At 55.9% G+C, this 25,359-nt stretch overlaps 1 protein-coding gene across 3 annotated transcripts; it reads right to left on the bottom strand.

The window, feature by feature from the left end:
- Window positions 1–321: 321 nt before the first annotated feature.
- On the bottom strand, window positions 322–19,001 carry CD79A (CD79a molecule). Of its 3 annotated transcripts, none has more exons than XM_048501976.1 (5): window positions 18,865–19,001; window positions 4,921–5,370; window positions 2,961–3,079; window positions 1,799–1,864; window positions 322–732 (listed from the first exon to the last, which is right to left on the bottom strand). In XM_048501976.1, the coding sequence occupies exons 1-5, from the start codon at window positions 18,917–18,919 to the stop codon at window positions 610–612; spliced, it is 813 nt and encodes a 270-aa protein (XP_048357933.1). In that variant the 5' UTR covers window positions 18,920–19,001; the 3' UTR covers window positions 322–609. The 3 variants fall into 3 exon arrangements, with proteins under 3 accessions (XP_048357933.1, XP_048357934.1, XP_048357935.1); XM_048501977.1 differs by having other exon boundaries at window positions 1,799–1,861; XM_048501978.1 differs by lacking the exon at window positions 18,865–19,001 and adding an exon at window positions 9,161–9,191.
- Window positions 19,002–25,359: the final 6,358 nt, after the last annotated feature.

The following is a 25,359-nucleotide window of genomic DNA, read 5'->3' as shown; positions in this document are numbered from 1 at the left end:
CAAACATCATTAATAATGGCTTAGAGTCCATTTCCCCAGAATTGGGAAGCTGTACATGGGGAATCATAAATGGAAAACAGAATGGGGACAATGTATTGTTGAAGGCTTTCACAGCTGGAATCACTGGGGTGCTGTGTGGTTTCCGGGCTGTATGGCTGTGTTCTAGCAGCATTCTCTCCTGATGTTTCACCTGCATCTGTGGCTGGCATCTGAAGATCCTCTGAAGATGCCAGCCACAGATGCAGGCAAAACGTCAGGAGAGAATGCTGCTAGAACACAGCCATACAGCCCGGAAACCACACAGCACTCCAGAATGGGGACATTTCAAACAAAAATAGTTATTACTGGAATAATTTATTAGGAAAACTAAAATATTGGAGAAGCCTCTCTACTTATTCTACTGTTATTACCAGATCTTTGATAATGCAGCATAGGTCCATTTCCCTCAGCTTCCTTATTGTGAAGCTGAAATGGTTACACAAACTGTCAGCATCCAGGAAAGAATACCTATCCCCCCTCTCTCTGTCTGTAGGATATTGTTAGATGATTTTGGAATCAAAAACGGTTCTCTACAGTAGGCTTATGGAAGCAGGACACAAAGCAGATGTGTCATGGTTTCTCTGGCTTTTCCAGCTGCAGATCAATCACTTTGACAGTGCCTATGTCCTGGTAAGTGGCTTGCAGCCCTCGTGAGATATCTTCATACATGGAGCACTCGTCCAGATTCAGTCCCTAGAGAAGGAAGAAACAAGTTTCATTTCTGAAGAAGTTTATTAGGCAGTAAGTCCCACTCAGCTGGCACGACTTAACGCCCAGAAGGCATGCATAGGATTGAATTGTTAGGGGGAACAACTGCAGTCCACAGAGCAAGAAATATGAGGCCCTGTGTTTCAGGAAACATGGCAAATACCAGAATACAATCCCAAGGTCATATAACAGTGGTGGCGAACCTATGGCACAGGTGCCAGAGGTGGCACTCAGAGCCCTCTCTGCGGGCACATGCACACAGAGTGCATCATGTGGGGGGAGGCACTGTTAAACCGCACTGATTTTCATTGGAAGAACTAAAGTGCGATCCTTTACCTGAGAGTAAGCTCAGTTCCTGGCAATGGGGCTTGCTTCTGAGTAAGCCCTCCTAGGGTTATGATTTACCCATTTGAAGAGTTGTACGGTTGCTTCAAAGCAAAGCCACTGATTACCACCAAGCTTACTCCTGAGTAACGCATGCCTCGGAGCCAACCGTTTTTTCTAAACTGAAATCTCAAGATTCAGGTTAAATTGCCGTGTTGGCACTTTGCGATAAATAAGTGGGTTTTGGGTTGCAATTTGAGCACTTGGTCTCGAAAAGGTTTGCCATCACTGTCATATAATGAGCTGTCTTGGGTGACTAAGAAGGCTGTCTATAAGCAGAGGCGTAGCAAGGGGGAAAAGCATCCAGTGCACTTGTGCGTCCTCCGCCCCTGCCCTGGAACGCCCTGTCCCACCCCCACAGGGGCGTGCACCCGGTGCATTGTGCCCCCTGTCCCCTTGGAGTTACGCCTCTGCCTATAAGTACAATAAATAAAAAATAACAAGAAAATGTGATATTGGTGTGTCAAAGAGGTTTGACTATTTGTGAACACCAAGTAACTGCAAAGGTGGCTCACTCATTTAACCTACTGCCAAAGTATATATATGTGTGTGTCAGATGTTGGAGTGTTTGCTGCAGATGAAGAAGGTTGCTGGTTGGGATTCCTTATGAATAAATCATCCCTGTTTCTAACATCTGCCTACATATACAGATGTTCCCCGGAGTTACCTCGTACAGATTCTCCTCTTCATATTTTTTCTTGGCCTGCAGCAGGCTCTCATTTTCCCACCTCTTCTGCAAAAAGAAGTAAACAAGACAATGGTGACCCCTTGGAGGATCAGAGAATGGATAGTGTGTGTTGGTCTCATTTCCAGCTACATAAGAATATCAAACTCCAGTGCATTTCATGTGAGTGCACATATCTAGTTATTATCCCATGTACGGATCTAGCTGTCACCCCATTCTGCGATCCCATGTGAACAATCCAGAACACAAGTGTCAAACTCGTGCCCCTCCAGATGTTATGGACTACAGTTCCCACCATCCCCTGCCAGCATCATGCTGGCATGGGGATGATGGGAACTGTAGTCCATAACATCTGGAGGGCTGCGAGTTTGACACCTATGATCCAGAAAATCTAGCTATCATTTCACATATGTATCCACCTTAAGGTGTAGCTGCAGGGAGTCCTGATTACATGAACTGGCCTTCAGTTTAAAGTGCAGATTTATCAGCAACCATCACTGATGGCTTTAGACTGGAATGTCTCAGGTATTTTTTAAACAGAGAGACCTCAGCGCGGTATTTGGGGCTCAACAATGCACAGACCTTAGCACTGACAGCCAGTGTGGTCTACTGATCAGGATGTCAGACGAGGATGTTGTAGAGCTAGGTTCAGATTCCTTGCTATGCAATGAAGCCCACGTGGTCCCATTGGGCCGTTCACTCTCAGCCTAGCCTCCCTCACAGTGTTGTGAGGATAAAAAGAGGCCACTCTGAACTCTTGCAGGGAAGCTGGGATAAATAGCAGATAGCGTGCACCCTTTGGCAACCTGCCTATATGATTCCTACAAGGTACCACTGGGGATGGTGGGCTGGATTTTATGCCCAACCCTGCAGTCCATCCTACACAATAAAAGGGGGAAATTGTGAATAGCATGAAAAGCCTGCCTAGTAAATTGTTTGGTTTGTCCACTTGTTCACCAATGATTCTATTTCAGTTTATTAGTGCCTGCGGAGGAGGGAAGCAAAAAGCTCTTTAAAAGAGCAAACTAAAGCAGAACAAGATGTGGTGATTGGAAACTGCAGGCAGACAGATTCAGAACGGGTCATGTCATGTGTGTGTATGTATGTATGTGGGTGCGTGGAAAAGAAGAAAGGACCAGCTCACCCTCAACAGCAGAAAAAGACCTGGCCCAATAGCACAGATGAGTAGAAGGAAGCCCTCAGCTGTGATTATCTTGTTTTTGACGGATTCTCTTATGTTCAGGAAGGAGGTGGGGCGAGGTCCTAGAGAGGAAGCAAAAGACAGAGAGGTTTGGGGTATCCCTGACCTTCCATTCTGTACTTGGCAAATAGTGTCCTTGTGCTCTCAATGAGTTCGCAAATATTTGTATAATAAGCGGAGAGAAAAAAGGCAGCAGTTTAGCGGGAAGCGCAGTGGAATAGAATGTGATAAACTTAAATGGCAACATTTCCAAAATGTTCCAACTAGGTGTGATTTAAAGCCTCTGAGAATCACTCAGCTCACAGACAGTCAACAGCCTAAGGCCCCTTCCGCACACGCAAAATAATGCATTTTCAAACCACTTTCACAACTGTTTGCAAGTGGGTTTTGCCATTCCGCACAGCTTAAAAGAGCATTGAAAGCAGTTTGAAAGTGCATTATTCTGCATGTGCGGAATGAGCCTAAGAGAGCCCAGAGAAAGACTGAGTAATTTAAGCAGTGTGAAGCCTTCACAGCACAGGCATAGCGAAAGTATATCAAAAACTATGAGAAAAATAGACAAAATATTCACAGAGGAGCTCTGCGTACAACCTTCACCAACACATCCCGGAAGCGAAGTCCCGACAAATAGTGGTCAGTTGTATGAATCACTTTCAGCAATTTTCTCTGATAGCAGTTTTTACTCTGAGAAAAACTTGGGACTAGGAAGAAGAAAACGAGTTTGGATTTATACCCTCTGTTTCTCTGTAAGGAAGAGAAAGGGGCTTGCAAACTCCTTTCCTTTCCCCACAACAGACACCTTGGCCCCTTCCACACATGCAGAATAATGCACTTTCAATTCACTTTCACAATTGTTTGAAAGTGGATTTTGCTATTCCGTTCAGTAAAATTCAGCTTCAAAGTGCATTGAAAGTGGATTGAAAGTGCACTATTCTTGTGAAGTAGGTGTGGCTGAGAGCATTCCAAAGAACTGTGACTAGCTCAGAGTCACTCAGCTGGAACGTAAGAGTGGGGAAACTAATCTAGCTCACCAGATTAGAATCTGCCGCTCAGCTGGAGGAGTGAGGAATCAAACCTGGTTCTCCAGATTAGAGTTCACTGCTCTTAACCATCATGCTGACTTATTCTCCAATTTAGGATACCTACAAACCCCATAATATACATCGACCCAATCCAGAGAAACTTGTTGGCCGCCACTTTGTGCCAATATGCCTCTGCTTACTGGGGCATGTAGCTCATCTAGCTCATGTATCTAGTGCATGTAGCTCACCTAGTGCATGTAGCTCACCTAGTACACCACCCCAGCTCTCTACATTTTCAAAATTCAGAAACACAGAATTTCAAAAGGGATGTTAATTTTTTTTAAGTCTGAAATGTGAATCAAATGTCAAAGATATTTGCATTTTTGTTTTGTTTCCATTTTATCTGACAGCCATGTTTTCAAAACAACTTGTACGGGTTTGTGAAGTTTACCCAGATTGGTGGTTGTGGATTTTCCGGGCTGTGTGGCTGTGGTCTGGTAGATCTTGTTCCTAACATTTCGCCTGCATCTGTGGCTGGCATCTTCAGAGGTGTATCACAGAGGGAAGTTTGCTACACACACTTCTCTCTGTGATACACCTCTGAAGATGCCGGCCACTGATGTAACACACTTCTCTCTGTGATACACCTTTGAAGATGCCGGCCACAGATGCAGGTGAAACATTAGGAACAAGATCTACCAGACCAGGGCCACAGCCTGGAAAACCCACAACAACCAGTTGAATCCGGCTGGGAAAGCCTTCGACAAAACATTTACCCAGATTCCCTCCTCATCATTCTGGCACATACTGGCTGTTTACAGGCCGCCTCCTTTGCTTATTTTTCAAAACAATCTGCCCCAGGGCACCAACTTTACACTCACTCCGGACCCAGAGGAATGTGCCACACGACTGGTAGATATCACCAGAGGCATTTACGACGCAGTAGTACATGCCGGAATCTTTGGTCTCCGCCTGCTGGAAGGAGAGGGTTGTCCAACTGCCTCTTACATCCAGGCGTGGGTTTGCGCTGCTGCTGCTGTCACGAAAAGTCTGGCTGCAGTTGGGGTAACAGGATCTTCTCCAAAAGACTTCAACATTTCGTGGGGCTTTGAATGTACACTTCAGGGTGGCATCATGCCCTTCCAAGGATAAAAGAGAGGTAGGAACAGCATTCACGTTTACAGAATTCTGGGTCTGGCTCATGGTTTTAACTTTTGAAGCTGGCCTGGAGTCTTCAGACAGAAGCATTATCTTGGTTGTTGCTTCATCTTCATCGGACACGTTGAATGGCTCTGCATTTGTCCCTGGATCCGGCAAGCCGCAAAAGTGACCTGAGGAAATGAAAATTGGTAATGTCTGAATGTACAAAAATATGGAACAAAGACCTGTTATGGCTGTGCATAGGGGTAACTGAGTGGTTATTCTCTTCTTCCAACCAGACAGCTCCTACTTTTGGTTGTTGTGGGCTTTCCAGGCTGTGCGGCCGTGGTCTGGTAGATCTTGTTCCTAACGTTTTGCCGGCATCTGTGCCACAGATGCCAGCCACAGATGCAGGCGAAACGTTAGGAACAAGATCTACCAGACCACGGCCACACAGCCCGGAAAGCCCACAACAACCAGTTGAGTCTGGCCGTGAAAGCCCTAGCTCCTACTGTACTTGTTCATATCGTTGAACCATCCAGTTCATAGTACTAGGACGGCCAATTGTAGTGGTCAAGTCAAGTCAACCTCTATTGGCAGATCAGCATAAAGACAGACAAGGGGGAAAATCAGAGGCGTATGGGGGGGAAATGGCGCCCGGAGACAACTCCTTCTCTGGGCGCTACCCCCGTGCTTGGGGGCCGATTCAGGGGAATGGCCCCTGAGCCCTGGCCCCCTGCCTCCCTGCAGGGGGCTTTTGAAAGTTGGCTTTTAAAAACACAGAGGTGGGGGCTTTTAAAAGCAAGTCCCCAGAGGCCGGCTCCTGCAGGGAGCCTGGGAGGGCAGAGCACTAACATGGGTCACCCCATGTCCCCATAGGTGATACGCCCCTGGAATAAAGCAATGGAGTCCACTATTCTATGTTCGTTTTGAATAGCTCTGGAGGCAGTGCATCTGGGCCTGGGGATTTGTGCAGTCTGAGTTGATTGATCCATACCCTGACTTCCTCCGTAGTGACTTGTGGCCATTCAGGCATATCCTGAGGTTGGACTTGATGGCAGACAATATAGGAGGATTATAAAAACAAGGACAAAATAGGCTTAGAGATAGCTTCTATTCTAGAGCTGTGGCTATGCTGAACTCCATGGTTTCGTGTTGATGTGTTTGGGGCTGTGTAGGGATGGGTGGAGGAAAGGGAATGTGAGGATTTTCTCGCTGGGACCCGAGACAGATTACATAGTGTAAATGAAGCGTAAATCAAGTACAAGCAGCCGGTTGGGACATCCAACAAACATTACAATAGGATCAGAAATCCGAAAGGAACCAGAAATCTCACAAAATTGACCCCCTATAAGTGTATCACCTTTCCAGTAACAACCTCTGCATTTGCCTCCTTCCACTGAACCTGATCTCCCTCTTATGATTTCCTCTAGCAACCCTCCAGGGGATTAGGGTGGTTTTAGTTCCTTTTTCCTTGCCCTTGTTGACAGGAAACAGAACAAAGTTGAGAAGCAGTTGAAGGGTGGAACAGAACCCTAAATGAGAGGGACAGAAATAGGCACTGGTTATAGGGAAGGAAGTCTTTGTGTGTATGTGTGCATGAATATGTATGCACACATTGCAGGTCTAGAACACCAGAAGACCTCTGCTGGATCAGACCAGAGATCCAGTTTTGTCCAGCATCTGGTTTCTTACAATAGCCCACCAATTCTTCCGGAGGGCCAGGAACAAGGCATAGAGATTGAGTCCTCCATAAGAACATAAGAAGAGCCCTTCTGGGTCCATCTAGTCCAGCATCCTGTCGCACTAATTAGTTCCTGTGGAGGTCCAACAACAGAACATAGAAGTCAAGCCCTTCCCCAGATGTCCAGTGATAAGCTTGGCTGCCGCATCACACTGAGCCAGCAGTGTGATGCGGCGGCCAAGAAAGCCAATGTGATTTTGGGCAGTATCAATAGGAGTGTAGTGTCAAGATTGAGGGATGCATTGGTATCTCTCTATTCTGCATTGGTTAGACTTCACCTGGAATACTGTATAAAGTTCTGGGCACCGCAATTCAAGAAGGATATTGACAAGCTGGGAAGGGTCCAGAGGAGGGCAACCAATATGGTAAAAGGTCTGGAGTCCATGCCCCTCAAAGAGAGGCTTAGGGAGCTGGGGATGTTTAGTCTGGAGAAGTGAAGGTTAAAGGGGGATGTGATAGCTATGTTTAAATATTTGAAGGGATGCCGTGTTGAAGGGGGAGCAAGCTTGTGTTTTGCTGCCTCAGAGATGAGGACATGGAGTCATGGATTCAAGGTGCAGGAAAAGAGATCCCACCTAAACATTAGGAAGAACTTCCTGATGGTCAGGGCTGTTCATCAGTGGAATTCACTGCCTTGGAGAGTGGTGGAGTCTCCTTCTTTGGGGGTTTTTAAAAGAGAGGCTGGATGGCCATCTGTCAGGAGTGCTTTGATGGTGTGTTCCTGCATCGCAGGGGGTTGGGCTTGATGGTCCTCTGGGTCTCTTCCAACTCTATGATTCTAAGTTAGATAGAGGGGTTAGTAGATCAACAATCTCACGTAAGAACTCTTGAGTTTTGCCATCAGAACCTGGAGACTCACTAGCACTCACTAGCATTTAATTTCCACAGTACTTTCATCTCTCATCCCAATTTGACTCCCTTCCTGAAAGCACTTGTCTGCCCTGGCCAGACCTGCATATTCTGCATTGGTCAGACCTCATGTGGCATACTGTGTCCAGTTCTAGGCACTGAAATTCAAGAAGGATATTGACAAGTTGGAATCGGTTCAGAGGACAGCGACCAAAATGGTTAAAGGTCTGGATTCCATGCCCTATGAGACTTAGAGACAGTGGTAGGATCCAAAAATTTTAGTAACAGGTTCCCATGGTGCTGGGATTCAAACAGTGGCGTTGCGCCAATGGGGCTGGGCGGGGCACAACAGGGGCATGGCTGGGCATTCCGGGGGTGGGACATTAATAATTTCTCTGTTACTGTAAAAAACTCTTACTGTAAAAAAAAAGTTCCTAATTTCCAGCTGGTATCTTTCTGTCCATAATTCAGACTCATTATAGCAAGTCCTATCGTCTACTGCCAACAGAAACAACTACTTCTCCTCTAGTTGACTGCCTGTCAAATCCTTAATACTTTCAAATACTTAATTTTGTTTCTAGAAATCAAAAGAAGGATACTTTCCTTAAACAAGGAACTTTACCATGTTTCTAAAACATGTTTTTAAAACAGCCCAACAGGGAGAATTATCCCGTTTTCTACCTTCGCTTACCAGCCACATAAGGAAACAACAGGACTGTATGATTTTGGGACCTAATGGAATTTCTAACGGAAAAGCAGACCCAATTAGTAACCCCCTCTCGGCACACACAAATAAGTAGTAACCCACTCTCGAGAACTGGTGAGAACCTGCTGGATCCCACCTCTGTTTAGTCCGGAGAACAGAAGGTTAAGGAGTGACAAGATAGCCATGTTTAAACATTTGAAAGGATGGAACGTTGAAGATGGCGCAAGCTTGTTTTCTGCTGCTCCAGAGACTAGAACAAACAGTAATGGATTCAAGGTGCAGGAAAGGAGATTCCACCTAAACATTAAGAACTTCCTGACTGTAAGGACTGTTTAACAAAGGAATACACTGCCTTAGGGGTAGGTGGTGGTGGAAGGAGTCTCCTTCTTTGGAGGTTTTTAAAGAGAGGTTGGATGGTCATCTGTCAAGGGTGTTTTGATTGTGTCTTCCTGCAGGGCAGGGGGTGGAACTGAATGGCCCTTGTAGCCTCTTCCAACTCTGATTTTGTGATTCTATGCGTTATGGAATATCAGGCTTTGATGGCTCCTTAACATCCAGAATTACCTTCAAGGTCAAGAAATTGTTCAAGGGGCCGCTAAATATAAAACTGCTAAATATAAAAAACATATGTGCATTTATTACAAATTAAAATCATCTATACTTGTAAAACGCCCTTATGTACCTTATGCAGAGGTGGGATCCAGCAGGTTCTCACAGGTTTCCGAGACGAGGTTACTAATTATTTGTGTGTGCCGAGAGGGGGTTACTAACTGGTGATTTTGCCACGTGATTTTTGCCTTAGTGACGCCCCTCCTCTCAGCAGTAGCGCACAGAACTTGAAGCAGTCTAGCAGGAGGTGCACCGGTGTGTGTGGCAGCCTGCACCTGCGTGCATTCGTTTCCCGCCCAAGGACCGGCGCAGTGGCTGCGTCCTTGCCACAACCCCGCCTAGGAATGCCCCGCTCCCGGAATGCTCGGCCACACCCCTGTCGTGCCCCGCCCAGCCCCATTGGCGCTACGCCACTGTTTGAATCCCACCACTATGGGAACCTGTTACTAAAATTTTTGGATCCCACCACTGACCTTATGTACACTATTACAATACACAGAAGGGTTCTAGGGGACACTTTTTTGACCCCTAAAACCAAATTCATTTTGGCCAACTGCCTTCCTCAGTGGTCTAAAGTAATACAATAATAAATTGTTAAGCTGCCAGACTACAAATTGCAATTATAAAACTGTTTTAATGACTCAGACCAATCGTTGGAGAGTGGCTCATACTGTCAGCCAGGTTTTCCACACAAAGTCATGTCCTCTATTAAAAAGTATAACACAATGTGACAATCATGCCCAATTCTGCTATGGCAAAATTTTAAAATGCCCCAGTAGTAGGGAATTCTTTTAGACTGGAGCAATCAAATTTTTGAAATTTTGCAGTTTTATATTCAGCAGCCCCTTCAACAATTTCTTGACCAGGGTGTTGTGGGTTTTCTGGGTTGTATGGTCAGTTTCTTGACCTTTTTAGGTTCTTAATTTTGGTTTTGGAGGGTTAAATTTTCTCTCCTTTTTTTTTGGTTTGTTCCTTAAAATCCAGACCTTAGGTAGCAAAATCCTGGCAAGGGTGAATTTAAGAAGAACCTTGCAAATGAAGTTCATGAAAGTTGTTCATCCAATGAAAATTGTGCCTCGCTTTCTTGCCGAAACATATTATGTTCACTGCTTGCAAAAAGAGGAGAAATGGAATCAGCCCCCTCCCATTTTCCACAGCTTTTGTGCTTGAATGCCAAGACGATATTCCTACTGACGGGCTAATTGGGCCTTCCCCTTTCTTCTTCAGGTGGCCTCTGCCAAGGGCGCTAATATAAAACCAATCAACACTTTCAAATCAAAGGGGCGCTTGTAGGAACTTGTTATATTTCATGTATGCATACTTTAACACTCCCATTCAATTTTAAAAAATATTTATGTATGTATTTATTTAAATTTCTATACCGCCCCTCCCTTCCTGGGCTCGGGGTGGCTTCTGACAACACTATATACATAATAAATACAACAACTATAATGATCCATGATAAATTAAAAAATTTAAAACGATACGTATGTCCACTAAAAACAAGATGGCGGAAACATCTGCTTTCACTGAGCCCCGCTAAATCTTTTAAAAGGGGGGGGGGCAGATCAAACAAAACCTGTTGTCTAAAATATTATCTAAAGTTATTAAATAATAATAATAATAATAATAATAATAATAATAATAATAAGAAGAAGAAGAAGAAGAAGAAGAAGAAGAAGAGGAGGAGGAGGAGGAGGAGGAGGAGGAGGAGTTTGGATTTATATCCTTCCTTTCTCTCCTGCAGGAGACTCAAAGGGGCTTACAATCTCCTTGCCCTTCCCCCCTCACAACAAACACCCTGTGAGGTTGGTGGGGCTGAGAGAGCTCCGAGTAGCTGTGACTAGCCCAAGGTCACCCAGCTGGCATGTGTGGGAGTGTACAGGCTAATCTGAATTCCCCAGATAAGCCTCCACAGCTCAGGCGGCAGAGCTGGGAATCAAACCCGGTTCCTCCAGATTAGATACACGATATTAAATATGATATTAAATATGATCTGATCTAAAAAATCTCATGAAGGGAGATTTTGGGCCTCGAAACCTTATACCCCAAAACTCTTGTGGATCTCTAAGGTGCTACTGGATTTGAATTAGGGATGCTAACCTACCGGTGGGTCCTAGGTATCCCAAGGAATTACGACTCATTTCCAGGTGACAGAGATGAGTTCCCATAGAGAAAATGGACCCTTTGGAGGATGGACCACGGTTCCCAGATTCCATGCCCACATTTCTAGGAGTTTCCCAATCTGGACATGGCAAACTTGACTCCCATCCTGGTGCCTGGTGAAGGCCATCCTCTTCACCTGGACATTTGGCTGGAACCCCCTACCCACCCACCCCCTGGGAGGACCCCCTGGCATGTCTGTACACCCCTCTTTTTTGTGGGAGGATGTGTTGGGTGTATATATATATGCTTTTTATATATGAGTTTACTAACTGTAAAGGGAGGGCTACGTGGAGGTAGAATAAGAAATCCTTTATTTCCGGTTACACATCTACATTCAGTGGTGGGATCGAAAATTTAGTAACAGGTTCCCATGGTGGTGGGATTCAAACTGTGGCGTAGCGCCAGTGGGGCTGGGCGGGGCACGATGGGGCGTGGCCGGGCATTCCGGGAGTGGGGCATTCCTGGGTGGGGCTGTGGCAAGGAGGCAGCTGCTGCGCCGGTCCTTGGGCGGGAAACGAATGCACGCAGGCGCAGGCTGCCACGCACGCCGGTGCACCTCCTGCTAGACTGCTTCAAGTTCTGCGCGCTACTGCTGAGAGGAGGGATGTAACTAAGGCAAAAATCACGTGGCAAAATCACCAGTTAGTAACCCCCTCTCGGCACACACAAATAATTAGTAACCTACTCTCGGGAACCTGTGAGAACCTGCTAGATACCACCTCTGTCTACATTGCTGTACGTTTGGTTACATCTTGGTACTTATTTGCTGTCTCGCATTCACGGTGGTGTTGGTGTTGGTGTTGTGTCTGTTCAAACAAAGAAGCAGAGTTAACTTTATAACTTCAGATGCACATGCTCACTACCACGTAAGCAAGGTTATCTGACTGACCAATAGCTAATCAACAGATCAGGTTATAAACAGTGACTTCAGCAACTTGTTTACCTACAAACAGTTAACCCTTTTATATCTGAGTACTGCAAAATCCCAACAAATGGTGTGGTTGTGGGGGATTTTAGATTGTGTTTGGGGTTTTAGAATGGGGTTTTATTGTGGTTTTAGAATGAGGTTCTTAGGATGGGGTTTTAGTGTGTTTTATTGTGTTTTAACTGTCATGATTTTAACATGGCGTGTTTAATTATAACTCATCCTGAGGTTGTGCTGTAGGGCAGGTAAGAAATGCACGTAGAATAGAATCCCCTGATTTTAGGACGTGGCAGTCCTAAAATCTAGATGTAAAAATCTGATACTGACTTCAAAAACCATAGAAGTGAACTCTGGCAAGTATCTCTAGCTCATGTTTTACAAAAAAAAAAAATCCTTGGAAGATGTGCTGAACAATATACAAGATAAATATGAAAATATAAAATTATAAGAAGGATTATTGTTTATACTACAGGCGCAATTATTTATACATGGGTGTGTGATGACTTCCACTTTTAATTCCCCTGACACCTTACTTAGCGCGCAAAGCTCCAGGAAGTGTGAATGTTAAATGGCCACATACATTCGTTTAGAATATTTATGACCCACACTTAAAAATCTCCAAGGTAATTCACAACACAAACCGTGCCGATAAAACAGATGAAAATGATCAATTAACAGTCCCTAAAATATTGCCTAATAAAACAGCAGCAGATAATACTAGTGATGTATGTGAGTCATAAGAACTGCAGAAAACTAAACCTCTCAGTACTGTACTTTTAGGCATAACGGGAGAGGGAAAGAGGAACCCATTAGGGATGCCAATCTCCAGGTGGGACCTGCGGATCCCCTGGAATTTCAGCTCATCTTCTGACTGCAAGTGCTCAGTTCCTTTAAAGAAAATAGATGTAGTGTACTGGCATTGTATCCCCCTGAGATTCCTGTCCTCTCCAGACTCCAACCCCCCAAACCAGGAATTTCCCAAAATGGGTCTGCCAACCTTACCCCCCCCCCATTTCCCTCCACTGACGGGGGGGGGGGGGGAGGGAATTGGCAGCCCTAGAAACCACTCTGAAATAAATAATACAAGGAACGTGAAATGGGACAGGTTAGGTGGAAAAGTTTGATGTTCCTTTAGGTATCAGCTATGACTTCTATGGGGTTGATGGTTTTTAAACAACACAGTTAAGAACATAAGAACATAAGAACAAGCCAGCTGGATCTAGTCCAGAGTCCATCTAGTCCACCAGGTGCCATTAGGAGCTCACATGCAGGATGTGAAAGCAATGGCCTTCTGCGGCTGTTGCTCCCGAGCACCTGGACTGTTAAGGCATTTGCAATCTCAGATCAAAGAGGATCAAGATTGGTAGCCATAAATCGACTTCTCCTCCATAAATCTGTCCAAGCCCCTTTTAAAACTATCCAGCTTAGTGGCCATCACCACCTCCTTTGGCAGCATATTCCAAACACCAATCACACATTGCGTGAAGAAGTGTTTCCTTTTATAAGTCCTAATTCTTCCCCCCAGCATTTTCAATGGATGCCCCCTGGTTCTAGTATTGTGAGAAAGAGAGAAAAATTTCTCTCTGGCCGTTTCCGCACGGCCAAAAGCAGCGATGCGATGACGTCGCAAATTGCGACGCATCCCAAAAAAAGCGTTCACAGACGAAGCGGAGCTGCGATCCGCTATTACTGCAGAAATGTGGCGGTTCGCACGGAAGCGCTGCGGAAGCTGGGCGTCATCGCGACGTTAAGCGCCTAAAGCACTTGCGAAGCCGTGCAGGCCAGACGCCATTACAGCGGCGACAGCTCCGTGGCGACTGTTACGCCTGAGTCAAAGGCGTCGATGCGTCCGCATGGGGAAAAAGAGTGGTTTTCGGCGTTTTCCTGAATACACCGTCTTGGCGCCCGGTTTAAGCGTTTTAGCGACGGCGCGACTGCGCCCCTCCGCTCTTGCGCGTGCGAACGCATTTCAAACTCTGGCGCTTCTTTTTTTTTCCGTTCGCGGCGGCGTCATATTATTTTGCCCGTCGCGAGCTTGACCTCAGTCAGCATTTTCTGCCCCATGCATAATTTTATAGACTGTCAATCATATTCCCCCTCGGGTACCTCCTCTCCAAACTAAAGGGTCTAAACGCTGCAGCCTCTCCTCATAAGGAAGGTGCTCCAGTCCCTCAATCATCCTCGTTGCCCTTCTCTGCACTTTTTCTATCTCTTCGATATCCTTTTTGAGATGTGGCGACCAGAACTGAACACAGTACTCCAAGTACGGTCGCACCACAGCTTTATATATAAGGGTATGACAATCTTTGCAGTTTTATTCTCAATTCCTTTCCTAATTATCCCCAGCATAGATTTGCCTTTTTCACAGCTGCTGTGTGCGTTGAGTTGACATTCCCATGGAACTAGAGCAATTGAAAACCACTGTGAAGAATCAGGGCTGGGGGAGGCTACATTGTCAACCAATTTAGACGTTTAACAGATTGATAATCTATTAATTGACCCATCCATTACATGCAAAGAAGCCTTCATGATCCAAAAAATGCTCAGCATATATTCCTTCAAAATATGGAAGAAAATTTACCTTTTAATTCTTTTTCCAAAAAGCTGCTATTCAATGGCCCCTTCCGCACACTCAAAATAAGCATAAGCATAAGCATTTTATTGTCATTGTGCACGCACAACGAAATTTACAGCAGCATTCCTCGACGCACACAATTTCAGACTCATACCCCAGCCTCACTTTCCCCTTCCTCCACCCATCCCTACACAGCCCCAAACACATCAACACGAAGCTGCGGAGTTTAGCCTAGCCACAGCTCTGGAGTAGAAGCTGTCTCTAAGCCTCTTTGTCCTAGTTTTGATAGACCTGTATCGTCTGCCGGATGGCAACAGTTCAAAAAGAGTGTGTGCTGGATGAGACGGGTCTCTCAGAATATTTTGGGCTTTTTTAGGCTTTGCAAGTGGATCTTGCTATTCCGCACAGCTTCAAAGAGCACTGAAAAGCAGTTTGAAAGTGCATTATTCTGCATGTGCGGAATGAGCCAGTGTTTGAAGGCCAAGCCTTTTTGCAATCATTTGCCCAAAACAAAACAAACTGAACTCCAGATACACACAAGCTCCGAGGCAACCCCGCCTATTGATGTACTCACTGTAACCACACATCACTATTATGGCCCGCTCCCCACTCACCATAAGCCCCGGGGTCACCTCTTTGAAAGACACGGGGATCCTTAACGTTCCCCACGTCACCAGCGCCTACTGCGCAGCTGCCCAGAATTTGCCGCTCTCCCACCTCCTTGCCGCGCGGCAAATTAGGTCCTCAAGAAAGAGCAGCATTTTCAAAAACCCTGCGGCAAGGAGATAGGAGAGCGGCAAATTCCGGGCGCTGCTGGAGCTGAAGGTGCGGCTGCTGCTGCTGGCCCGGGAGGAAGCCGCCGCGGCCGGACTCAGTGACGAGCTGAGCTTAGTGGTGGGAGAGGAGGAGGAGGACGGCGACAAAAAAGGTGGCTCTTTGCCGGGAGCCTCCCGTGTCGCCCGGTCCGGTGGCCAAGCCCCCCCGGCCGGGACTGGCACACCACCAGCCAGAAGCGTACCAGGGGCAAATGGCGCCCGGAGACAAATTGTCTCCAGGACACGCCCAGGCTCTGCCCACCACCACCCTAGCTCCACCCCTGATGCCCCCAGGCTCCACCCCCACTGCCCTCAACCCTGCCCATGTCACCATCTGCCTAGGGACAAGGCAGCCTAGGGACATGGGCAAGGTCTAGGGTGCCCATCTCCCCCCCCAGACTCCCCCTGCTGGCTGGGTTCCCAGCTGGCAGCCTGCAGTCTCTTCTGAAGAGAGGGGGGAGTCCAGGGTGGGGTTGAGGGTGCTCGTCGTTTTTTGCGTGCCTTGGATGGGGTCGAGGCACGCGAAAACAATGAGACAGCAGGACTTCCTGGTCACATGGGGACCCGATTTTGCGCCCCCCATGTGACCAGAAGAGTGGTGCCCGGGGACAAGGGGTACCCCTTGTCCCTAGGCAGATACGCCACTGCCATCAGTGCCTGCGGCTGCGGTCCGGCGCGCCTCGCCTGCTGCCCGACGTGCGGAGCAGCCGCAGGACCCCCGAGTGCCGGAGGAGAGGGGTGAAGGGCACCGCTTCGAAGGCTTCGCGCTCCGGGAGCCTGAGCAATGGGAGACAAATGTCTCCATGGTCAAAAGCCATGGAGGCTTTTCTAGTGGGGTCGCTGCGCGGTTGCACACAGAGGAGGTAAGTGGGGAGTGGCCCCATTTTATGGCAAGTTCAAGTTAGCCATGCCGGTTCCACAGACAGCACAGCACGCATTGGACACTCTCCACGGCGTCCCTCCTGCAACGTTGGGACCTTTCAAGGAAGTCCTCCCTAGCAAAGAAAAGCAAACCTTGCTCTTCTCACTATTGCTGTGCCCAGCAGCTATCCAGGTCTCAACATTTATCTTTCCTTGGAATTTTTTTTGTTAGTTCTAAATATTTGCCCACATCCTACCTGCAAAGAATCCCAGGAGGAGCAAGGAATACAAGCAAGGAAAGAGATTCCACCTAAACAGTCCCTGACTGTAGGGACTGTTCGACAAAGGAATACAGAGGAACCTTGGTTTTCGTTGGTAATCCGTCTGAAAAGAATTGATGAAAACCGAAACTGATGAAAACCGAGGCAAATTTTTTCCATAGGAATCAATGTAAATCCAATTCATCCGTTCTAGGCACTCGAAAAAACATGCCAAAAACACATTTTTGGGTGAACAAACATAGGCCCCTTCCGCACATGCAAAATAATGCGTTTTCAAACCATTTTTACAACTGTTTGCAAGTGGATGTTGCCATTCCGCACAGCTTCAAAGAGCACTGAAAGCAGTTTGAAAGTGCATTATTCTGCATGTGCGGAATGAGTCATAGTGTTTAATGCTGAAAACAGTAACAAACAATAACACTAGGACCAGCTTCAGAGCCAGTGGACCAACGTTGCACCAGAAAGCTGTTCAAAGAGGTCTGTTTCTGATGCCTCTTTACGATTTGTCTGAAATGGGGCAAGACGTTGTTATTAAACAAGTTGCAGACACGGCCCGCAACAGCTTTGTCCGGGTGATTTTTCTCCACAAACCTCTGCACCTCACTGCAAATTAATGAAAACCGAGGCAAATCTATGGAAACCGAGACAAATGTTTCACTGAAAAAATCGATGAAAACCAAAACCGATGAAAACCAAAGGCAATGGAAACAGACGTTCCACTGTACACAGCCTCAGTGGGGGGTGGGGGGTGGAGTCTCCTTCTTTGGAGGTTTTTAAACAGAGGTTGGATGGTCATCTGTCAAGGGTGCTTTGATTGTGTCTTCCTGCAGGGCAGGGGGTTGAACTTAATGGCCCTTGTAGCCTCTTCCAACTCTGATTTTGTGATTCGATGTGTTATAGAATATGTCATAAATGACCTGGAAGTAGGGGTGGGTAGCGTGGTGGCCAAGTTTGCAGATGATACCAAATTATGTAGGGTGGTGAGAACCGCAAAGGATTGCGAAGAGCTCCAAGCGGACCTTGATAAATTAGGTGAGTGGGCTAAGAAATGGCAAATGCAGTTCAATGTAGCAAAATGTAAAGTGATGCACATAGGGGCAAAAAATCCAAACTTCACATACACGCTACAGGGGTCAGTGCTATCAGTCACAGACCAGGAAAGGGATTTGGGCACCTTAGTTGATAGTTCCATGGGAATGTCAACTCAATGCATGGCGGCTGTGAAAAAGGCAAACTCTATGCTGGGGATCATTAGGAAAGGAATTGAGAATAAAACTGCAAAGATTGTCATGCCCTTATATAAAGCCGTGGTGCGACTGCACTTGGAGTACTGTGTTCAGTTCTGGTCGCCACATCTCAAAAAGGATATCGAAGAGATAGAAAAAGTGCAGAGAAGGGCAACGAGGATGATTGAGGGACTGGAGCACCTTCCTTATGAGGAGAGGCTGCAGCATTTGGGACTCTTTAGTTTGGAGAGGAGACGTCTGAGGGGAGATATGATTGAAGTCTATAAAATTATGCATGGGGTAGAAAATGTTGACAGAGAGAAATTGTTCTCTCTTTCTCACAATACTAGAACCAGGGGGCATACATTGAAAATGCTGGGGGGAAGAATTAGGACTAATAAAAGGAAACACTTCTTCACACAACGTGTGATTGGTGTTTGGAATATGCTGCCACAGGAGGTGGTGATGGTCACTAACCTGGATAGCTTTAAAAGGGGCTTGGACAGATTTATGGAGGAGAAGTCGATTTATGGCTACCAATCTTGATCCTCTTTGATCTGAGATTGCAAATGCCTTAGCAGACCAGGTGCTCGGGAGCAACAGCCGCAGAAGGCCATTGCTTTCACCTCCTGCACGTGAGCTCCCAAAGGCACCTGGTGGGCCACTGCGAGTGGCAGAGAGCTGGACTAGATGGACTCTGGTCTGATCCAGCTGGCTTGTTCTTATGTTCTTATCAGGCTTTGATGGCTCCTTAACATCCAGAATTACCTTCAAGGTCAAGACATTGCTGAAGGGGCCGCTAAATATAAAACTGCCCAAAATCAAACACATATATGCATTTATTACAAATTAAAATCATGCATGCTTGTAAAACGCCCAAAAGAGACTACCTTATGCACGCAGTTTCAACACACAGAAGGGTCCTTACCTGCAAAGAGTCCCAGGAGGACCAAGGCATACAACCTTTGTGGGTTGCCGTCCATCTTGTGATTTGCGGGTGCCTTGTGACTATTCTGTGTTCCTCGCCGCTGTCCGAGTCATCCAGACTTCACTCTAATAGTGGGTTGTTTTTAAATGTAGGTTCTTTTTCCACCATCAGGCCAACCAGCAGGAGATGCACCCGACTGCTCTCCAGCTTCACCTCGCTGAGCGAAGGAGGCATTTTGGGGGGGTTTTTTGGTTGGTTTTTTTTTTCCACTTTGCATTTAAAGTTAACTTTGTGCACAAGATTTCTCCTAACCGGATGCCGGAAACACATGCGAGGGATAAACACCAGATAGTACACTCGCCAACATTTCAGAAACGGAAACAGAGACACCCTTGTGTCTTTGTAGAATGCTGACTTCCTCACCGAACGTAAAAACTATTGCGTGTGTGACCCACCTCACAATCACACACTCATGAACACGCAACCAATTTACATTGCTAAAGGGGAGGGGATATGAGGGGAAGGACATCCATGCTCAGATAGAGGTCCAAATGTTGCAGCGAAATCCCTTCCTTTGCTTCCCAGGAAGAATATAATTCTCGTGGAAACACAAGTGTAACCCTAGTTTGCAAGATTCCATCAAGACTAATTTGGATGCTATTAATTCATAGGGTAGCAATAATTTGGAAGTGACATGTGTTATGCAGTGATGAGGTTATGCATAACACATAATCCCAGCCACTGGCTAGAAAAGGAGAAGTCACTGGGACCTTGCTTCTGTCCAGGGACAAAGCGAGGGGAAACTGTGACTGGGGCACGTGCGTGCGCTGTGCCCCTGCAACGCACCACCCGCCCCCACCCCAGAACACCACCAGAATGCCCAGGAACACCCCGGAACGCCCTGGCCATGCCCCTGCTGGAGCACGCCTGGGCGTTGCGCCCCCCTGTCCCGTTGGAGCTACGCCACTGTTTCTGTCCATGCCCCAATGAACCCATGAAATCCCAGTTGCCCAGGGCCAGCTGGAGTTAAAGCCCATAGCAATCCGTCTGCTGTGATTTTAAAGCAAAGGTAGTAGTGCTTCCTGAAGTCAGAGATACACTAGAACAGGAGTCACTTTTTGAGCCTCTGTATACATTTGGAATTCTGACAAGGCACAGTGGGCACAGAACAAAATGGCTGCTCGCAAAATGGCTGCCACAGGAAGCAGCCCTAGCCACAGGGATGGGGGGGGGGTGTGGGGGGGGGGGGGGGTGGGGGGGGGGGGGGGTGGGGGGGGGGGTGGAGGGGGGGGGGCGGGGGTGGGGGGGGGGGGGGGTGGGGGGGGGGGGGGGGTGGTGGGGGGGGGGGGGTGGGGGGGGGGGGGGGGGGTGGGGGGGGGGGGGCGTGGGGGGGGGGGGGGGTTGTGGGTGGGGGGGGTGTGGGGCCTGGGGGGGGGTGGGGGGGGGGGCGGGTGGGGGGGGGGGGGGGTGGGGGGGGGGGGGGGTGGGGGGGGGGGGGGGTGGGGGGGGGGGGGGGTGGGGGGGGGGGGGGGTGGGGGGGGGGGGGGGTGGGGGGGGGGGGGGGTGGGGGGGGGGGGGGGTGGGGGGGGGGGGGGGTGGGGGGGGGGGGGGGTGGGGGGGGGGGGGGGTGGGGGGGGGGGGGGGTGGGGGGGGGGGGGGGTGGGGGGGGGGGGGGGTGGGGGGGGGGGGGGGTGGGGGGGGGGGGGGGTGGGGGGGGGGGGGGGTGGGGGGGGGGGGGGGTGGGGGGGGGGGGGGGTGGGGGGGGGGGGGGGTGGGGGGGGGGGGGGGTGGGGGGGGGGGGGGGTGGGGGGGGGGGGGGGTGGGGGGGGGGGGGGGTGGGGGGGGGGGGGGGTGGGGGGGGGGGGGGGTGGGGGGGGGGGGGGGTGGGGGGGGGGGGGGGTGGGGGGGGGGGGGGGTGGGGGGGGGGGGGGGTGGGGGGGGGGGGGGGTGGGGGGGGGGGGGGGTGGGGGGGGGGGGGGGTGGGGGGGGGGGGGGGTGGGGGGGGGGGGGGGTGGGGGGGGGGGGGGGTGGGGGGGGGGGGGGGTGGGGGGGGGGGGGGGTGGGGGGGGGGGGGGGTGGGGGGGGGGGGGGGTGGGGGGGGGGGGGGGTGGGGGGGGGGGGGGGTGGGGGGGGGGGGGGGTGGGGGGGGGGGGGGGTGGGGGGGGGGGGGGGTGGGGGGGGGGGGGGGTGGGGGGGGGGGGGGGTGGGGGGGGGGGGGGGTGGGGGGGGGGGGGGGTGGGGGGGGGGGGGGGTGGGGGGGGGGGGGGGTGGGGGGGGGGGGGGGTGGGGGGGGGGGGGGGTGGGGGGGGGGGGGGGTGGGGGGGGGGGGGGGTGGGGGGGGGGGGGGGTGGGGGGGGGGGGGGGTGGGGGGGGGGGGGGGTGGGGGGGGGGGGGGGTGGGGGGGGGGGGGGGTGGGGGGGGGGGGGGGTGGGGGGGGGGGGGGGTGGGGGGGGGGGGGGGTGGGGGGGGGGGGGGGTGGGGGGGGGGGGGGGTGGGGGGGGGGGGGGGTGGGGGGGGGGGGGGGTGGGGGGGGGGGGGGGTGGGGGGGGGGGGGGGTGGGGGGGGGGGGGGGTGGGGGGGGGGGGGGGTGGGGGGGGGGGGGGGTGGGGGGGGGGGGGGGTGGGGGGGGGGGGGGGTGGGGGGGGGGGGGGGTGGGGGGGGGGGGGGGTGGGGGGGGGGGGGGGTGGGGGGGGGGGGGGGTGGGGGGGGGGGGGGGTGGGGGGGGGGGGGGGTGGGGGGGGGGGGGGGTGGGGGGGGGGGGGGGTGGGGGGGGGGGGGGGTGGGGGGGGGGGGGGGTGGGGGGGGGGGGGGGTGGGGGGGGGGGGGGGTGGGGGGGGGGGGGGGTGGGGGGGGGGGGGGGTGGGGGGGGGGGGGGGTGGGGGGGGGGGGGGGTGGGGGGGGGGGGGGGTGGGGGGGGGGGGGGGTGGGGGGGGGGGGGGGTGGGGGGGGGGGGGGGTGGGGGGGGGGGGGGGTGGGGGGGGGGGGGGGTGGGGGGGGGGGGGGGTGGGGGGGGGGGGGGGTGGGGGGGGGGGGGGGTGGGGGGGGGGGGGGGTGGGGGGGGGGGGGGGTGGGGGGGGGGGGGGGTGGGGGGGGGGGGGGGTGGGGGGGGGGGGGGGTGGGGGGGGGGGGGGGTGGGGGGGGGGGGGGGTGGGGGGGGGGGGGGGTGGGGGGGGGGGGGGGTGGGGGGGGGGGGGGGTGGGGGGGGGGGGGGGTGGGGGGGGGGGGGGGTGGGGGGGGGGGGGGGTGGGGGGGGGGGGGGGTGGGGGGGGGGGGGGGTGGGGGGGGGGGGGGGTGGGGGGGGGGGGGGGTGGGGGGGGGGGGGGGTGGGGGGGGGGGGGGGTGGGGGGGGGGGGGGGTGGGGGGGGGGGGGGGTGGGGGGGGGGGGGGGTGGGGGGGGGGGGGGGTGGGGGGGGGGGGGGGTGGGGGGGGGGGGGGGTGGGGGGGGGGGGGGGTGGGGGGGGGGGGGGGTGGGGGGGGGGGGGGGTGGGGGGGGGGGGGGGTGGGGGGGGGGGGGGGTGGGGGGGGGGGGGGGTGGGGGGGGGGGGGGGTGGGGGGGGGGGGGGGTGGGGGGGGGGGGGGGTGGGGGGGGGGGGGGGTGGGGGGGGGGGGGGGTGGGGGGGGGGGGGGGTGGGGGGGGGGGGGGGTGGGGGGGGGGGGGGGTGGGGGGGGGGGGGGGTGGGGGGGGGGGGGGGTGGGGGGGGGGGGGGGTGGGGGGGGGGGGGGGTGGGGGGGGGGGGGGGTGGGGGGGGGGGGGGGTGGGGGGGGGGGGGGGTGGGGGGGGGGGGGGGTGGGGGGGGGGGGGGGTGGGGGGGGGGGGGGGTGGGGGGGGGGGGGGGTGGGGGGGGGGGGGGGTGGGGGGGGGGGGGGGTGGGGGGGGGGGGGGGTGGGGGGGGGGGGGGGTGGGGGGGGGGGGGGGTGGGGGGGGGGGGGGGTGGGGGGGGGGGGGGGTGGGGGGGGGGGGGGGTGGGGGGGGGGGGGGGTGGGGGGGGGGGGGGGTGGGGGGGGGGGGGGGTGGGGGGGGGGGGGGGTGGGGGGGGGGGGGGGTGGGGGGGGGGGGGGGTGGGGGGGGGGGGGGGTGGGGGGGGGGGGGGGTGGGGGGGGGGGGGGGTGGGGGGGGGGGGGGGTGGGGGGGGGGGGGGGTGGGGGGGGGGGGGGGTGGGGGGGGGGGGGGGTGGGGGGGGGGGGGGGTGGGGGGGGGGGGGGGTGGGGGGGGGGGGGGGTGGGGGGGGGGGGGGGTGGGGGGGGGGGGGGGTGGGGGGGGGGGGGGGTGGGGGGGGGGGGGGGTGGGGGGGGGGGGGGGTGGGGGGGGGGGGGGGTGGGGGGGGGGGGGGGTGGGGGGGGGGGGGGGTGGGGGGGGGGGGGGGTGGGGGGGGGGGGGGGTGGGGGGGGGGGGGGGTGGGGGGGGGGGGGGGTGGGGGGGGGGGGGGGTGGGGGGGGGGGGGGGTGGGGGGGGGGGGGGGTGGGGGGGGGGGGGGGTGGGGGGGGGGGGGGGTGGGGGGGGGGGGGGGTGGGGGGGGGGGGGGGTGGGGGGGGGGGGGGGTGGGGGGGGGGGGGGGTGGGGGGGGGGGGGGGTGGGGGGGGGGGGGGGTGGGGGGGGGGGGGGGTGGGGGGGGGGGGGGGTGGGGGGGGGGGGGGGTGGGGGGGGGGGGGGGTGGGGGGGGGGGGGGGTGGGGGGGGGGGGGGGTGGGGGGGGGGGGGGGTGGGGGGGGGGGGGGGTGGGGGGGGGGGGGGGTGGGGGGGGGGGGGGGTGGGGGGGGGGGGGGGTGGGGGGGGGGGGGGGTGGGGGGGGGGGGGGGTGGGGGGGGGGGGGGGTGGGGGGGGGGGGGGGTGGGGGGGGGGGGGGGTGGGGGGGGGGGGGGGTGGGGGGGGGGGGGGGTGGGGGGGGGGGGGGGTGGGGGGGGGGGGGGGTGGGGGGGGGGGGGGGTGGGGGGGGGGGGGGGTGGGGGGGGGGGGGGGTGGGGGGGGGGGGGGGTGGGGGGGGGGGGGGGTGGGGGGGGGGGGGGGTGGGGGGGGGGGGGGGTGGGGGGGGGGGGGGGTGGGGGGGGGGGGGGGTGGGGGGGGGGGGGGGTGGGGGGGGGGGGGGGTGGGGGGGGGGGGGGGTGGGGGGGGGGGGGGGTGGGGGGGGGGGGGGGTGGGGGGGGGGGGGGGTGGGGGGGGGGGGGGGTGGGGGGGGGGGGGGGTGGGGGGGGGGGGGGGTGGGGGGGGGGGGGGGTGGGGGGGGGGGGGGGTGGGGGGGGGGGGGGGTGGGGGGGGGGGGGGGTGGGGGGGGGGGGGGGTGGGGGGGGGGGGGGGTGGGGGGGGGGGGGGGTGGGGGGGGGGGGGGGTGGGGGGGGGGGGGGGTGGGGGGGGGGGGGGGTGGGGGGGGGGGGGGGTGGGGGGGGGGGGGGGTGGGGGGGGGGGGGGGTGGGGGGGGGGGGGGGTGGGGGGGGGGGGGGGTGGGGGGGGGGGGGGGTGGGGGGGGGGGGGGGTGGGGGGGGGGGGGGGTGGGGGGGGGGGGGGGTGGGGGGGGGGGGGGGTGGGGGGGGGGGGGGGTGGGGGGGGGGGGGGGTGGGGGGGGGGGGGGGTGGGGGGGGGGGGGGGTGGGGGGGGGGGGGGGTGGGGGGGGGGGGGGGTGGGGGGGGGGGGGGGTGGGGGGGGGGGGGGGTGGGGGGGGGGGGGGGTGGGGGGGGGGGGGGGTGGGGGGGGGGGGGGGTGGGGGGGGGGGGGGGTGGGGGGGGGGGGGGGTGGGGGGGGGGGGGGGTGGGGGGGGGGGGGGGTGGGGGGGGGGGGGGGTGGGGGGGGGGGGGGGTGGGGGGGGGGGGGGGTGGGGGGGGGGGGGGGTGGGGGGGGGGGGGGGTGGGGGGGGGGGGGGGTGGGGGGGGGGGGGGGTGGGGGGGGGGGGGGGTGGGGGGGGGGGGGGGTGGGGGGGGGGGGGGGTGGGGGGGGGGGGGGGTGGGGGGGGGGGGGGGTGGGGGGGGGGGGGGGTGGGGGGGGGGGGGGGTGGGGGGGGGGGGGGGTGGGGGGGGGGGGGGGTGGGGGGGGGGGGGGGTGGGGGGGGGGGGGGGTGGGGGGGGGGGGGGGTGGGGGGGGGGGGGGGTGGGGGGGGGGGGGGGTGGGGGGGGGGGGGGGTGGGGGGGGGGGGGGGTGGGGGGGGGGGGGGGTGGGGGGGGGGGGGGGTGGGGGGGGGGGGGGGTGGGGGGGGGGGGGGGTGGGGGGGGGGGGGGGTGGGGGGGGGGGGGGGTGGGGGGGGGGGGGGGTGGGGGATACTGGGACATGGCCATACAGACTGGAAACCCAACAACACCCCAGTTAATAAGATGTCCTGCTGGGCTAAAGCCCTACCTGCCTCCACCCACGTTGGGGATCCCTTCACTAGAAAAACAGAACTGTCCTCTTGGCAAAGCAAACCTCTCCGGTAGGCGGTAGCATGTGCACGGACAGGACATGTTCATGCTATCACATGGGTATGATACTAGGAGAAAATCTGTACCCATCAGGCTGAAGACTGCAAAATCA

This window comes from Sphaerodactylus townsendi, linkage group LG06, assembly GCF_021028975.2.
Source record: "Sphaerodactylus townsendi isolate TG3544 linkage group LG06, MPM_Stown_v2.3, whole genome shotgun sequence".
Classification (NCBI taxonomy): Eukaryota; Metazoa; Chordata; class Lepidosauria; order Squamata; family Sphaerodactylidae; genus Sphaerodactylus; species Sphaerodactylus townsendi.
This window is presented reverse-complemented; position numbering and strand designations above follow the sequence as displayed.